The 15931-nt window shown below is 37.8% G+C and overlaps 1 protein-coding gene across 2 annotated transcripts in view; it reads right to left on the reverse strand.

Annotated features, from left to right (window-relative positions):
• Window positions 1-15931, reverse strand: part of arhgef10la (Rho guanine nucleotide exchange factor (GEF) 10-like a) — a 147246-nt gene that overhangs the window by 109630 nt on the left and 21685 nt on the right. The window contains exons 7-13 of one of the 2 annotated variants that reach the window (XM_053653399.1): window positions 15024-15107; window positions 12825-12933; window positions 10990-11093; window positions 10440-10517; window positions 8544-8723; window positions 6372-6488; window positions 3163-3255 (exon numbers count right to left, since the gene is read on the reverse strand). In XM_053653399.1, coding sequence (XP_053509374.1) covers window positions 3163-3255; window positions 6372-6488; window positions 8544-8723; window positions 10440-10517; window positions 10990-11093; window positions 12825-12933; window positions 15024-15107 — 765 coding nt within the window. The remainder of the gene's footprint in view (window positions 1-3162; window positions 3256-6371; window positions 6489-8543; window positions 8724-10439; window positions 10518-10989; window positions 11094-12824; window positions 12934-15023; window positions 15108-15931) is intronic. The other variant, XM_053653400.1, reaches the window with a different exon arrangement.

Consider the following 15931-nt stretch of genomic DNA (forward strand, 5'->3'; position numbering starts at 1 on the left):
CTATTAAGGTTTGTATAAAAGTACAAAAGAAGCAAAAATGAAGCACGTACTATAAAATACACATTTATTTTTCGTCAATCTTAAAGATTCAGACACCACATTTTCTGAGAGGCATTTAAATCGTCCAAATTGGTAGCCATGTTGATGGATTATGTATTATACTTATTATACATATGCGCTTGTTGAACAACCCACTCCAAAACCACTGACATTAATATGGACTTGGTCCTCACTCTGCTGCTATAACAGCCTCCACTCTTCTGGGAAAGGTTTCCACTATGGCTGTGATACAACCACAAGAGCATTAGTGAGATCAGACACTGATGTTGGGCGAAGAGGCCTGGGGTGTAGGCATTCCAATTCATCCCAAAAGTGTTGAAGTCAGGACTTCAATCCCACTGCAGGACACACCAGTCTTGGCAAACCACATCTTTATAGACCTTGCTTCATGCACAGGGACATTGTCATGCACATTGTCATGCTGGAACAGGTTTGAGTTGAAGCCATTCATCCATATTCTGTATTGCTTATCTTATACAGGGTCATGGGGAGCATGGAGTCTATCGCAGGGGACTCGGGTCATGAGTCCAGAGGACACCCTAGAACCCATCACAGGGCACAATCCCACACACATTCACACACTATGGATAATTTGGAAAGGCCAACATGGCATGCCTTTTTAGGGGATGAAACCAGAGTACATGGAGGAAACCCCCGAAGTACAGGGAGAACATGCAAACTCCACGTACACAGGATGGAGGTGGGACTCAAACCCCCATCATAGACTATTACGAGCTTCCAAATTTGTGGCAGTTGTGGGAAGAACCACACATGGCTGTGACTTTCGGGTGTCCACATACTTTTGAGCATAGTGTATACAAGAAATGCAAGGAAAAAATGTACATGTAAAAAAAAAAAAAAAAAAAAAACACAAGAGAAACACTTTTTTTTTTTTTTTTTTGCAGATTCCAGACATTTTCAAAGTTAAAGCCTTTTGTGTTTGGTTCGGTTAATGTGTGATTAAACACACCCATGCTGGAGGGAAGAATTTTCCTTATTCACTTTCAAAAGTTATCTTCAAATATTCATGGCTAATCGATGCCTACTGATGTATGAAATGAAGTTCCTTGGCTCGAGAACACACACACGCGTGCGTGCGCACACACACACACACACACACACACACACACACACACAGGCTCATATCCTAGCTCCTGAGAGGACAGAAAAATAAAGTCGAAAGCACGTCCGGTGCTGACAGAAAACGTAGCAACACTGACATTTCGCCACCATCAGAGACCTCACTGCTGAGTAGGTCACCGTGATATTTCTGATGTCGATCCACTTTTCTGTGTGACATTTGGTGTGCGTGGTGCGCATATATATACACACACACACACACACACACACACATATATATATTTTATATATATATATATATATATATATATATGCAGAAAGAGCGAGACGCGTCTCTGGTGAGGACACGGTGAGATTGCTTATTCATTGTTAATTCATGCAGTTTTTATGGGCCAATTCCTGAGGGATAAAACAAGGCAGAGAGAGATGCAGAGGCTGAGGGAGGAGTACAGAGCTGAGAAAGACTCTGACTCGGGTTCATTTTACACCAAGGAATCGATTGCTGAGGGTTTCTGATTGTTGCCTTATAACCATCTTGAAGTTACTTACCACTGCATTCACACTAGCTAGTACTGAAGTCTGTCATGTTGCTTGTAGTTTGTCTCTTGGGAGCACAGCCTGATTTTTTACATTGTAAAATGTATATAATCTACTATAAAATTCATATACGTGGTTGCTACATGTATATATTTGTATATCAAATTTAAAGCTGATGAGTTGTAAATATGATGAGTTGCATATAACAACTGCTCAGAATACAATAAGAATGCACAATAAACATTAGACAGGAGCGTGTTCAGTTCATAATGTACATAACCTTTTCACAGGCTCCTTAAATGCATTAAAGAAGCAAAGATCTAATATGAATCCAACTTTACCCCTATCATATAATAAAACAATGGCTTTATTTTGCCTTCAGGTGGTGAAAAAAAATGCTTCCATAAATTTAATACCTGCCCTTCAGTCATGTTAAATCGCACTGTGGGTGCTAAATTAATCAATTTGCATTGGCTCCAACCTGTATTTTAGACTATGAGGTACAGTTGGCCTCAAATTGCATTTTCATTAAGGCAAATATGCAAAGCGGACGTGCTATTTTGCTTGTAATCAGCTTGCAGTAAATCAGATTGCAATTTAGCTTTTCTGTGGGTTTGCCCACACAGACCGGCAGACCTTTAGTAAATTGTGACTTTGTCATATATAATCAACTGACAAGCCAAGTTCCTTGTAAATAATATTTTACTTGGGCAATAAAACAGATTACTGAAACATCGTACCAGTGAAATTTTAAACAAATACATAACAATTCATGATTTTCTCTTATACCCATATAGAAAAAGAGGACTGCATAAGCATCCTTCAAATTCCTGTAAAAGCTGTCTTAACTTTAGTGCAAACCCCAAAGTTGTCTCGTTTCCACAGTTACAGTTATATAGTAATAATTATTCCAGTGACAACAAAATGATAGCCTTGATTTTACAAACAGAATAGTTTTAGCTAGCTTACTTCCATTTACTAGTATAACGCTGTAACATTTACTTCTATTGAACAAAAAAAAAAGGTAAATAGCCACTTAATGGTAGCAAGGTTTCTAAACACAAACCTAAGGAAGCACAATGACAAAACAATCTTATTACAACAATGTTATCAAGCTTATTATGATGATGTTGACTATGAAAATCTGCCAAATAAAAAGGACTTTAAGCTTTTCAAAAAACGTCACGGAATCACTCCTTTTTTCTATTTTTACGCTGCAAGTTCTCTTCCTATAACTTCAATAATGCATTTATGTCATTTCTGATGTCATAACATGTCATCTGTTGCTTAGTAACACACATGACAACTGACTATCACCTACTTTACGATTTTGTTACTTGAGATAAGAAGATTTCATTCCTAAATTAAGTGTAATTTTTGAAACAAAAAAAACGTCATCAGGTCTTAACTGTTGTCTTATACAGGGTTCTAAGTATGATGACGATGACGAGTGAAAAGATATTATTATATTTTACACCCACTGACCTGTAAGAGGAGGATGAACTGAGGAAAACGTTGAATGGGCTTCACCATCAGACCGTATAGAGTGATCCGGTCAACACTAGATGATTGCTTTTTCTACAAACACACACACACACACACACACACACACACACAGAGAATATTTATAGAGAGGTTTACATTTCATGAGAACGGCACACAGATTTTGAGAGAGACATTTTTGAGACACTGTAATAAAACAATTGCTCTATTTTGTGTTCGAGTGATGTAAAAGGGCCTTCCACAAATTTAATACCTGCCCTTCAGTTAGTACTTTCAGCCTTAGTAAATCACACTGGTGACACATTAGGACACAATTTACATTGAGTCCAGCCTGTATTTTACACTTTCAAGTAGAAATGCATTCAAATATGCACAATGTGTTATTCTTCTCTCACATCTTGCTCCTGTTAGTATTTAGCCATCTTTGGGACGATTTTTATTATTTTTGTTCTGTGGTGTGTTTTATTACGTTTGCACAAGTTGCAGACAAAACAAATAGAGAGAAATAAGAGAGGTTTACATTTCACAAAAACAGCAGAGTCATCTCCACATGGACCAGAGAGATTCTGGCTTTTCAGCAGGATAAGAAGAAATGTTAAAGTTAGCTTTTTGCGAGGTTTGTTTTTGTAAATGGATGGTAAAGCAATCTTGCACCCACTACAGTCTACACTGGTTCTCCATTTTGTATTTTGACTTCTGAATCATTTTTAATAAGATGATGGGTTCAAAACCACAAAGGTGTTAGAGATTTGACTACATTTCTGCATTTACCTTTATGGCATTTGGAAGACACTCTTATCCAGAGCGACTGACATTTATCTCATTTATACAACTGAGCAGTTGAGGGTTAAGGACTTGCTCAAGGGCCCAGCAGTGGCAGCTTGGCAGTGATGGGGTTTGAACTCACACCCTTCCAATCAATAGTACAACATCTTACCCACGGAGATACCACTTTGTACACTTGTAATTTATACTTTGGAGACTGGAGACACTGTAGAGTTGTATACTGTATATTAATCTTACTCTATCTTTGTATATCTATATTTACATATGTACACATCTTATATATTTATTTATCCTTTTTTTTTTTTTTTTTTTTTTTTTACACTGCTTTGCTTTTTAGTCTATATTAGGTGACCAATTGCCATGTAAACAATTTTTGTGAAAATGCTTTCTGAAAAATCCTTTTTTGATTTATATGTTATTATTTAGGAGTAACACTGAGGTTCAGTTACTCTAGAAATGTGCTAGAACCAATGGTGGGAATGCTAAAACCAATCTTACCAACCAAACCCATCAAAAAAATTCTTTAATTAAAAAAAAAAAAAAAAACTCAAAAAGACAATCCCCAAAATGATAAACTTTATATTTAATTAACCCTACACATCTTTTACCAGTGTGTTTTTAAAGCAGGACCAACATATTAATATGACTGGCTGTAATTTTACAGATTTATGCTGCTACAATTCATCCTATGGCATCTTTTGAGGAGAATTAACACCCAATACTGATTTTCTTTTTTTCTCCAAGCCAAAATTCTTTGATCTCGTAATGGTAGAGCTGTTGTCTAAGGTGATTAGTTCTGGCTGTTTTTACAGGATGGTGGCATGCATGTTCCCATTTAAATCAATCCCTAATTCTGTTGCAGATGGGGATGTTTGCTCTGCTCGGGGTTTTTTTATTTTTTTTTTTATCACCGGTGCTAATCGGCATGATGTTCCGCAGCAAATGGTTCTTTGTTTGGTGGTACGGGTGTGTGGAACGTGTGTGGCATGGCAGCATCGGTTATTAATACTAGATTAGATACTTAGCACACAACACTACGTTAATACTGTTATATATTATTGTATATAATACACAATGAAAAAACAGCTCAAGCTTTGTGTGATTAAATTACTGTGTTAATGTTGAATTAGTGTTTTTTTTTTTTTTGGATTTTGGACTAATCCCACTGTGTGACCAGAAATGTTGGACCAAATGAGTTCCCGAAAGCAAACTTCCTTTTTCATGTGTGTATTAAAATATTCAATATACATTGGAAATTGGTATGAAATTCAGTGAGGGTTTTGTGATAAATTTGTCATTGTGATGCACAAATCTGTTCGGAGTCACGTTGGAAATGCAAAACTTTGCATCACATTTGAGTTTGAACTATACAATTGTGATATAACAAACAATTAAATAATCCATAACTCAAATGTCTTTTTTATTTCTAGTCGTGACTAAATACTACGTTAGTAACTGTGGCCTGAATCATTCATTTATCATATTTTAACATTCAAAAGAAATGTTATTACCTATCTCAGGCAGTAATAAATTGCCTAACTGTTCTACAAGCTTCTTTGTTAACAGGCTGCATTTTGCTATTAAATGAGTAAAAGGGTTGAAGGTAACAGGATTGAGCTTCTAGCATGAGAATTTAGCATTCATTTTATCATTTGGGGTTGTATGTTCAATCAATATCACATTATTATTATTATTAAAAATAGAGAGAAAAACAATGACAGAGATAGTTCTTCCCCATGATCTTGAGGAACTTCTTCAGGGATGTTACAATCCTTTGAAATCAACGTTCCCAAGAAATGGCTTGAGAGCTCTGATTTGATTTCATATGTTTTTCCTTCTGAAATAGGAAGTTAGTGAGGGAGCGTGTCAAAAGGTTCAATTGATTTCTACAACAGTCAAAAGCATTCGAGAGCCCACAAGTTTTTCACTGCAAATTTGTCACGTTCGGTATCCTAGAGCACTGACTTCCAACTACTGCATTTTGGACTGGTACCGGGCCTGGGGTCATTTGTTACAGAACTGGCCTGCAGCCATTTTTTTTTAAACAAAAGCATTAGGCTACCATGGGGTAGAGGGAAAAGTCAATCTTTTTACTTTTCAACACATAAGGGATTGTTTGGAAGGAGAACAACATGCAGGAAGCTGCACAACTACGATTAAAGGATAAAATGTCCCATTTTTTATGCTAGCTCGCTGCTACTGTACTGTGCCCAGTTTGTTTGCAGAGGTGGGACAAATGGGTTCTAGAAAGCGTTTGATCGGACACAAATTAGACGACTACAAGATGGGTCATTGGAAAAAAAAAAATCAGCTGTAAAATGAAGTTTAAATGTTGTAGATGTATTATCAGTGGGACCCAAACGGCTTCCCAGCAGTGGATTTATTCACATAGCACATATACTCACTTTGAGGAACTCCAGGAAGGCGGGTTTGGATAAGCAGGCTTTCTTGATGAGGGCCATGGCATTGGTGAAGTTATTGACGTAATCACTGTAAACATCTAGCACCATGGACTTGGAGAACTGAGAAGACCCCATTGAGGAAATCGATGAGTAAATTAAAATGCACAAAAGAAATGTACAATAAATCAAGTCTCTTTGATTTAATCAAATCTACCTTGGTGAACAATTCACAGTGGCTAAATTATGTTGATTATTTTGGCCTCAATGTTCCACTCTTTTTGACTTGGCAAATGAAAACTGCTGGAAACTTAGCATTTTTCTCAGAGCCTCATGTGATTGCAGGGCTGAGCGAGAGGGAAATGAATGGTAATTTTCCTGAGGTACTTATAGAGCTGATCTGTTTGTCACCTCTGCAATCCAAACACCCTTCACAATCCATTACAGCTGGTCATACTGAGCGCTAGCAAAAAATGAAAATGGCCATGCATTCATTCAGTTTTGATTGAACCCAACCGGTGGTTCAGACAAGTCGCAGCGCATGTTGGAAAATGAACAAACAGGTATACATAGGAATAGACAGCATCTATTGTATACGGTTGATGGATTTTTTTTTTGTGCAAATTTGTGTATCGTATCTGTGAGAGCTTATTACATAACTTTAGCTTGGGGAAGGAAAAAAAAAGAAAACTCTCCATTAGCTCTTCATGCTTAGGGGCTTCTGTGTAAATCCCAAGAACATCAATGAAGCCAAGTGGGCTCTTTTAACTGGTGAATAATGAGCAGTCTCTGAAGATGTTCTCTACATGGAGGGTCATAGCTGTACACTCATTCATTAGGCCATTAGCCTTCCCACAGTGTCGCGATCCTAACGCATCTCTCATAACACTGTGATAAAGAACACCATCTTTCCTCGCCGTAATTGCTTCATCATTTGAAGCGGGTCAGCGTGATATAGTGATATAACCTACTCGCTAAAGCTTTATTCCCAGTTCAAGCTTTTCTTTCATTTCCCTCTATTCTCTAGCCATCTTGCTTAAAATAAAAAATTAATCAATAAAAAAAAAAAGAAAGATGATTTTTTTTTTTCATATGAAAGTTAGAGCATTAATTTAAGTAAATGCATGTGCTTGGCTGCATATGCTTGGTTACAGAAGTCACAAACGTTCATGTTCAGAACATAGAGCTGCTGAATTATAAACTGTTTTTTCAAGCACTTTTTCAAGTGCTCACATCAGTCTTCAGTCACTTCTGTCAGACCTCGCTACAGCAGCGGACGACCCCTGACCTAGATGTTCACTTCAACCAATTACCAAGTACTATCCTATTCAAATAAATGACTTGTTCACAAGCTTTTCTCTGAATTCATTTTATCTTGTATAGCCTGAGTGAGTGGCCTAAATGTTAAGTGAATGTGAAATAAATAAGTCTGTTTCTAACCTTTTGGGTTTATGCTGTACGTATTTGGGTGAATTGAGTTCATTATGAAATACTGCAATCAGCTCAGTGGTACAGAGGGTACAGGTGCTGCGGTACAGCTCCAGGGTCATGGGTTTGAACCTGAGTTCAGGTTAATGTCTGAACAGAGTTTTGTATGTTCTCTCCATGTTCATGTCTGTTTCCACTGGGTTTTCCGGCTTCCTCCCACTGTCCAAACGCATGCCAGTAGGCAGAATGGCTATGCAGAATTGCCCCAGGTGTAAATAATTCTCCAGCCTGGTACCCAGTTTTACTCAGATCCACCATAACCCTGACCAAGATACAGCAGTTGCTAAAGATAAATAAATGAATGAATGAAATATAGTGGGCCACTCGGTCACTCTTATTGAAAGGAATTTTAAAAAAAAACACATACACATACATATGTTATGAAAAGAAACAACAGAAGTAATGCTTACCCCAGCCGCTTCAGTTTTGTATTTCATTGTACTCTAGAATTCAAGCCTACACTTCTGTACTGAATATTTTTCTTGGTTATGTAAATGTAAAAATCCACATTGACATCCATGCTCTCCAGCTTTGTTTGCTAACCATCAAATTATTATGACATAAGTAGATATGTTTCAATGGTCTTGGTTAGGATTTTTAAAAGTAAAGCTAAAGTTAAGGGTTAATGCACCACCTACACTTAAACACCCTGTGGGGGGAAAAAAGAGAAACATTAAGTGTGACTCTCACCGAGGCAACGAAGAGGTCGCCAATCTTCTCGCTAGCGTCCCACTCTGCGACACGGGAAGCCAAAGCAATCTGGAACATGCAGTGGCATTGCGTGATCTCCCGCACACGGAAGAAAATGGGTCTGATCTTCCTCGGGCTCAGGATGCGAGGCTCAGCCTCCAACAATGGTCTCTGGTACTCCTGTGGAATTATGGGATTTTTTTTTTCTTTTCAGTGAGCTGTCACTTTAAGAAGTGATATTACCAATGTGGCTCATTTTACCTTCAAAGGAAAGTATGGATAAGAAAGTGGGATGCATTTGAATATTTGAAAATTTAATTGTATTTATGTGATTAATTAATTTAAAAATACAGCATGAAATCCTTCTTTTAAAATGACTCATTTGATTCAAGGATGAATCGAACAGCCCTCATCAAGTCTCACATAATTTTCTTTTATGATAAAAATGCATTAATACAAATTAGACAAGCTAGTATTTGTATGTCTTAGTCGTGCTGTACTCAATACATCCTGCATTATTAGCACTCTAATCAAAATCAATGGGAAAAAATTAGCCTGTTTTCTAGTTTCAGCCTTGGTGGGACTTTTATGCACTTAGGACACACATAAAAACAGACAAACAGAAAAACATTCAAGAATAAACAGTGAGGTCTAGTCATTAAAAGCTAAGACACTTTGTAGTTAGGCTGTGGAAACAATAGATTTTTCATGACCACTTTCTTTCCTCCTCCACTGCTAATGAATTATCGACAAGGACAAATTAAGGCTGAGGATGAGCCAAAGGGACTCTGCCTCTCTAACAAGGCCTACAGCGGAAAACTCCAGAACTCAATTTTTCAAGCTTTTTTTGGTTACGCCCTCACCAATTATTGGGCCATCTAGTCGATATAGCTTTATTGCCAAATGCACTTGTTGAGTGCATTAGCCCGATGATCGGAGACATTATAAAGAGAACTCAGAAAGCAAAAGACTATAGACAGGGCTTTCATTCCACAACAAAAGTGGGAAATCGCATGGATCCAGATGGAGTAGATTTCATATAGGACCCATTTGTCAGTGATCTCTGATTCAATTTGGACTGGTGCCTCTGCCTGGGAATGGAAATGATAATAAATGCTTTTGCCTGCACCTGCTGAGATCATAGATACATGTAACTCGACTCTGAGACGGCATATTGGGTTTCGTTTAAAAGGATGCATAACTCGGTATGAATCTGATTACAAAACACCTTAAAACTCAGGCTTCATTTCAAGCTTGGACTTCTAAATCATTTGTAGATATTCCAGGCATTATTTTCCAGGCGCAGTCAAAGAGGTTTATATATTCATTGGGTAGTATGAGAAAACTTTTTCAATCTAATCTAAAAGATTTTCAAATCCGTGCAATAGAAGAACCAAGGGACAATGCTGAAATACAGAATTAGCTTGATTTAATTATGCTGCCTTAATATGATCATCAGAAATTGCTGTAATAAGCTCAGAAATGGCCTAAAAAAGTAAGGAATAAAACATTATTAGGAAAATAATCAATGATGGGGTGATTAAAATCAAGGTCACAGGGGATCCTGGAGCCTATCCCTGGGAACTCTGGGCACAAGGAGGGGGACACCCTGGACGGGGTGCCAACCCATCACAGGGCACAATCGCACACCCATTCACACACTACAGACAATTTGTAAATGCCAATCAGCCTATAACGCAAGTCTTTGGACTGGGGGAGGAAACCGGAGTACCCGGAGGAAACCCCCAAATCACTGGGAGAACACACAAACTCCGCACACACAGGGCAGAGGCAGGATTCGTGCCCCCATCCCTGGAGGTGTGAGGTAAACATGCTAAGCCACCGTGACTAACCCCTCAACCCACCCCACACCATAACTACTCAAAAGTAACTCACTTGAAGGATTCTTTTAAGGGACTCCAGGTAACTCCTTTCACTTTGCACAATGGAGCCCAGAATGTGACGCCGAACAATCTGAAGAAAGAGAAAGTAAATAAAAGTGTAAGTGATTTTACTATTTATGTAACTAAATTGTAAACAAGATTTCACCCGTGAACTTTAACCAATTATGCTAGTTCTTTCAACTAGTTAGTTTCTTTCATGCATTACACCAACGATTAGGCTGTGTTCTAGAAAATGTATTACTCCTCATCCAATGTTTTGCATGCAAAATGAAAAGACAACAAAAACATTATTTTTGACTGCCCGTCAATACCAAGAGCATATTTGTTCAGACCAATGATCAAGTCCAAGTACAAATACCAGTAAGTCTGAGACAATTCAATACAGTCAATACAGAAAATGTCTCGAGACCGGGTCCTACAGCACTAATAAGATTGTGAAGGTAGTAACTTAAAGCACTTTTAAAATGATTCCTTCTCTTTGAATTACTTCAAACACACACACACACACACACACACACACACACACAAACACACACACACACCTGGTGACTGCTAAGTCCCTCTGGCATTGGGCCCAGCTGTGCAGGAGGATGCTTGGCCTCAGAAACTATCACATCCAGATAGCCGGCATCATCTTCAGCTTCATCTGTAGTGACACATAGAGAGGGCAGGACTTTCAGGAAGAGAGTTTGGTTACATCTCTTTAGATTACAGAATTAATGACCTGGGGTATGCACGTCCCTTCCAGTTTAGACCAAGCCATATCGGATTTAAGTCAGTTTTCAGTCAGATATAGTTTGGACATCAGTCCTTGTTGTATTTTACAGATCTTTATTTTGTTTGGGACAAGATCCTCTCACCAGATCTGAGAAGAATCGGTTGCTTTTTTCAGTCCTGGTTCCTTTCAAGGTTACTTCTTAATGTTCTCTCAATGTTCTTAGGATGTGTTTCCTTGCCACTGTAGCCTTCGATTCGCTCATTAGTGGTCTAGACCTGGATTTCTCCTCTGAAAGTCACGCAGTCATTTTTATCCCTGCTTGGAATGAACTTGTTGAGGCTTGAAAAAACAAGCTTAAACAGTGCGGCAAATCGGAAGCAGAACACTAGCGAGCTGTTCTAAGCCACATCCAAACACACTTTCATTTCACAAGGAATTACAAAGGAGCCTGAAAAAAAAAATTATTTCTCACAGATACAGACACAAAAAATTTTGTCTGATTCTCAAACAGCTTTTGGTAAGCATTGCAGTTAATCACTGGAATAGTAATAGTGTTAGAATCAACACTTTTAATATTACATTTGAGCTACGTTGCTGTAACAGATCAACAGCTGATATGAGAATTAGGATCTTTCGATCTTGAGTTGTCGCAAAGACAGTTGGATCATCATCTTTTACTTCAGTAGGGAGTCTAACAGCCTCAATTTTTAATCCATTCAATTCATCTTCAGTAAGAGCTTCATCCTGGTCAGGGTCAAGTTTGATCCAGAGTCTATCCCAGGAATACTGAGGGCAAGACACCATGACCACACATTAACATATTCAATATTAGGGGCAATTTAACATAGTTAATGCACCTACTGGTATGGTTTTGAGAGGTAGGAGGAAACCAAAGAATGTGGAAAAACCCATGCGGACTCCGTACAGACGGTATCCAAAGCTCGGGATTGAACAAGGGACGAGCTATGCTACCCACTGCATGACCATGCCTCCCAGCCTCCATTATCAGATGATAATTTCTTCACAAGTTTCTACAGTCACTATTACCTCATTATGCAAATTTCCCCCTTCTACTCATTACTTGCAAAACTGAAGCACTTGTATCAGTTCTTCCATCTGTCCATTGCAGAAAAACTCTTGTATTCTCAAATATCCCAAATATTAAAGGCCCTTCCTTCAATGTGCAATCTTTTGTTATTTATAGAAGAATTATTATATATTTAAGAAAGCAACAGTGGACAATTTTGCACATAAGGTTTCTGTTGGTTGCTAACCAATTGCAGCGTATACTGTAAGATCTTGGACTTCTAGGCTGAGCAAAGACCTTTGTAAATGTGTACCCGCTAGGGGTGGAAATCCATGTAAATCCATTATCCCAAGTAGAGCACACCCCTTCCCCTTGAAATACTGTATACTACAGATGATCAAACCAGATTTCTGTTGTGGCAATGTGGTTGAAGATTACTCATTCATTTTGATGTAACTGTAAGAAAACATACAAACTCTAATCCCACCAGAGATGATTTGCATAGAGATAGTCGATCATCTCAGCTGGATGGTTGGTTGCTTGCTTGCTTGCTTAAGATTTTACAGGAAAATGCCTAGCTCATCCTGTCGATATAATTTGAATGAAACTAAATTAAACTAATGTTACTTTACCTGAGTGGTCCTTCTTCTGGAGAAAGGAAACTTTTCTCATGACAGCCATCTTGGTCTTCTCCAGGCCATCTTTAGTTCCACTCCGTGCTGCTCTCATGAGCTGATGCATCTGTAGCAGGGGAGAGAGCAAACCAAAAATCATGTCACGATGGGAAAAGGTCAACCATTACGAAGCAACTAGCAGGATATCATTATATCACACTTTGATCCACCTTCCATTTAGTATCCAGCGCATGAACCACCCAGAATCCCAGATGAAGACTTGTTTATGTTTGAAAAAGTGGTCCAAAGTGGCAAAAAAAAAAAAAAAATCCAACATAAAATTAAGGATATTCATTGAGACTTAATGAGAGTTAATGAGCTCTAAGTGGACAGAGAGAAATAAATAGTAGATTACTTTGGCAAAAGCAGAGCTCAGAACGAGTGAAGATAGGAAAGATAGGAAGTCCATCATTCAGCGATTATAGTGGCATAAAATAAAAGAAAAAACAAAAAACATTTGATCTGTGGTAATGTCTGAAAGACCCATAAAAGTTTCAGCAGTTGTTTGTCTCTTTTAGTGTATTAGCCTTCCAGATTATAGCTGAATGATGTTATTGCAGATGACAACAGCATTTGTCAGTGCAGTGTCGTACATATATAATGATGGACTATAAACTGGTCTTAATAGAGACACAGACAGCGATGGGAGACTGAGGCAGAGCAGTTGAAATTGTTCATTTTTCTCATTAGATAGTGAGTCAGTTCATCCCACTGAGTCAGGCCTGTAATTTTGTCATTATTAAGTGCATTTAAAAATCACTTCAGTGAAAGGAATGAAAAGACAGGAAAATTATAAAGCCACATAAACTAGATAACACAATATTCACACAATATAGGACAGGACATAAATGACAGGGCACTAATCACAAGTTTTGCCCAGAAAGTTGCACAATAAAAGTCTTGGCTTGGCTATATGCAAATAATTATATAGTGTTCGCAAAGAATTTATGTACATGCTTAAGTTTCCTTCTCTTAATCAGGAGAAATAGGCATCGATGGTTGACAGAGTTTAATTGATTTACATATAATGTTCGTTCAAAAACAAGACGTGCCAAAAATATGCACAAAGAAAGTCTTGACTTGGTCTTGTGCAAATAATTGCATAGCATTCATACAGAATTTATGCAGATGTGTGAAGTTCCTTCTCCTTTTCAGACAAACAAAATGCATAAATGAATGACAGTTTAATTATAGATTTCCATATGCATGTGAAAAGGCAAATCATGCCCAAAAAGGTGCACTGTAAAAGGTCTGGATTGGAAATATGCCACTATTTACTGTATATAGGATTTATATAGGATTTATACAGAATTTACACAGATGCATAAAGGTCCTTCTCCTTTTCAGACAAAAATGTAAGCGGATAAGTGAATGGCATGTTTAAATCACTGATTTACATATGAATTTCAAAAACAAGACATGCTAAAAAGATGCACAATAAAGTCTTAATTTGGAAATGTGCAACATATTTATATAGTATTTATACAGAATTTATGCAGATGCATAATGTTCATTCTCTTTTTGAGAAAAATGGGCATAGACGGTTGGCATCGTTGAATTACTGATTTACATGTGAATGTACAACACAAGGCATGCCCAAGAAGATGCACAATTAAAGTCTTGGCTTGGATATATGCAAATAATTATATAGTATTTTTACAGAATTTTAGGAAGATGCATAATGGTTCTTCTCTTTTTCCAGACAAAAAAAGGGTGTAAGTGAGTGACACTTGAATTACTGATTTACATGTGAATTTTAAAGACAAGACATGCCTAAAAAATTCACAATAGAAGTCTTGGCTTGGTAATACACAACTATTTGCGTAATATTTGTACTGAATTTACGCAGATGCAAAAGGGTCCTTCATGTTTTTAGACAAAAACAGGCATAAGTGAATGATAAGTTAAATTAATTATTAACAAAAAGAAATACCCACAAAGATTACCAATAAAAGTCTAAAGGGTATAGGTGATGACAGATAAAAATATGAATTTTAAAGACAAGCCATGGGGAGAAAGATGCACAGTAAAAGTCTTGGTAATATGCCTGGAAATATGCAATTAACTAACTAACAATCTAACTATATAAGTAAATGATAATTGAATTATTACTTTCCATATGAATTTTATATTCAAGAGCACATAGTGATTTTATACCTGATACTTTCCCCCTAGTTTTGAAGCTAGCTCCCTCTTGGTCTTGGCACAACATTCCCGAAGACGACGTACATCAGGGGCGAGCTACAGAGCATCACATCACATCAGCAGTCACAGAGCAGCGTGGAGGTCAGGGATGGATGGAGAGGAGTAAAACAGAGGGGACAAACAGAGGGACTTCAAGGTAAATGCCATAAGCACACAAAAAGGGTGAGTGGTGTGAGTGAGGCGAAAAGGAGGCATGGATTAAGGTTTAGCCGTAAAGCTTGAGCAGCGTGGGGCTTGGATTAACTCCATCAAATCGGATTGCTCAAAAGATGTTGATTCATTTTCTAGAACCGTAGTTTTTCAGCAAATCACAGGTTTATAGTAATGTGCTCATTCTGCTACATAATAATATCTGTAGTAACAATCACACAGGGACATATATGGTGGACGCTCCACATAAACAGATTAAAAGCATGTATTATCATTCATATGGTGATGTATTCTGTGAGGAAGGAGTCTCCAGTGTCAGCCAGAGATACAGCTGTAATTGTTTAAGTCATGGGAAAATCTTCAGGATAGAGGACTTTCTGGTTTCTTGGTAACACACAGCAAGCTGATTTGGGGGTTTTTTGAGAGAGAGAAAAAAGAGAGGCTGGTGAAGGAATATCTGTTTATAGCTACTGTAATGTACGTAACAAGAGTTAAATTGTTTCAGCAGACGTGCGGCAAGAGTAAGCTTAACTATAAACAGATAATAAGTACAACGTGCTGTTCTTTAAATAAAGAAACTAATGATTGATAGATTGCTGTGGTGTAAGAAGAACCAAATACTCGGGGTATTTAGGGCCAAAATCCAGCGTCTGTGATGGTATGGCGGTGTGTCAGCGCCCATGGCATGGGTAACTTGCACATCTGAGAGA

This window comes from Ictalurus furcatus, chromosome 21, assembly GCF_023375685.1.
Source record: "Ictalurus furcatus strain D&B chromosome 21, Billie_1.0, whole genome shotgun sequence".
In the NCBI taxonomy this organism is placed as follows: domain Eukaryota; kingdom Metazoa; phylum Chordata; class Actinopteri; order Siluriformes; family Ictaluridae; genus Ictalurus; species Ictalurus furcatus.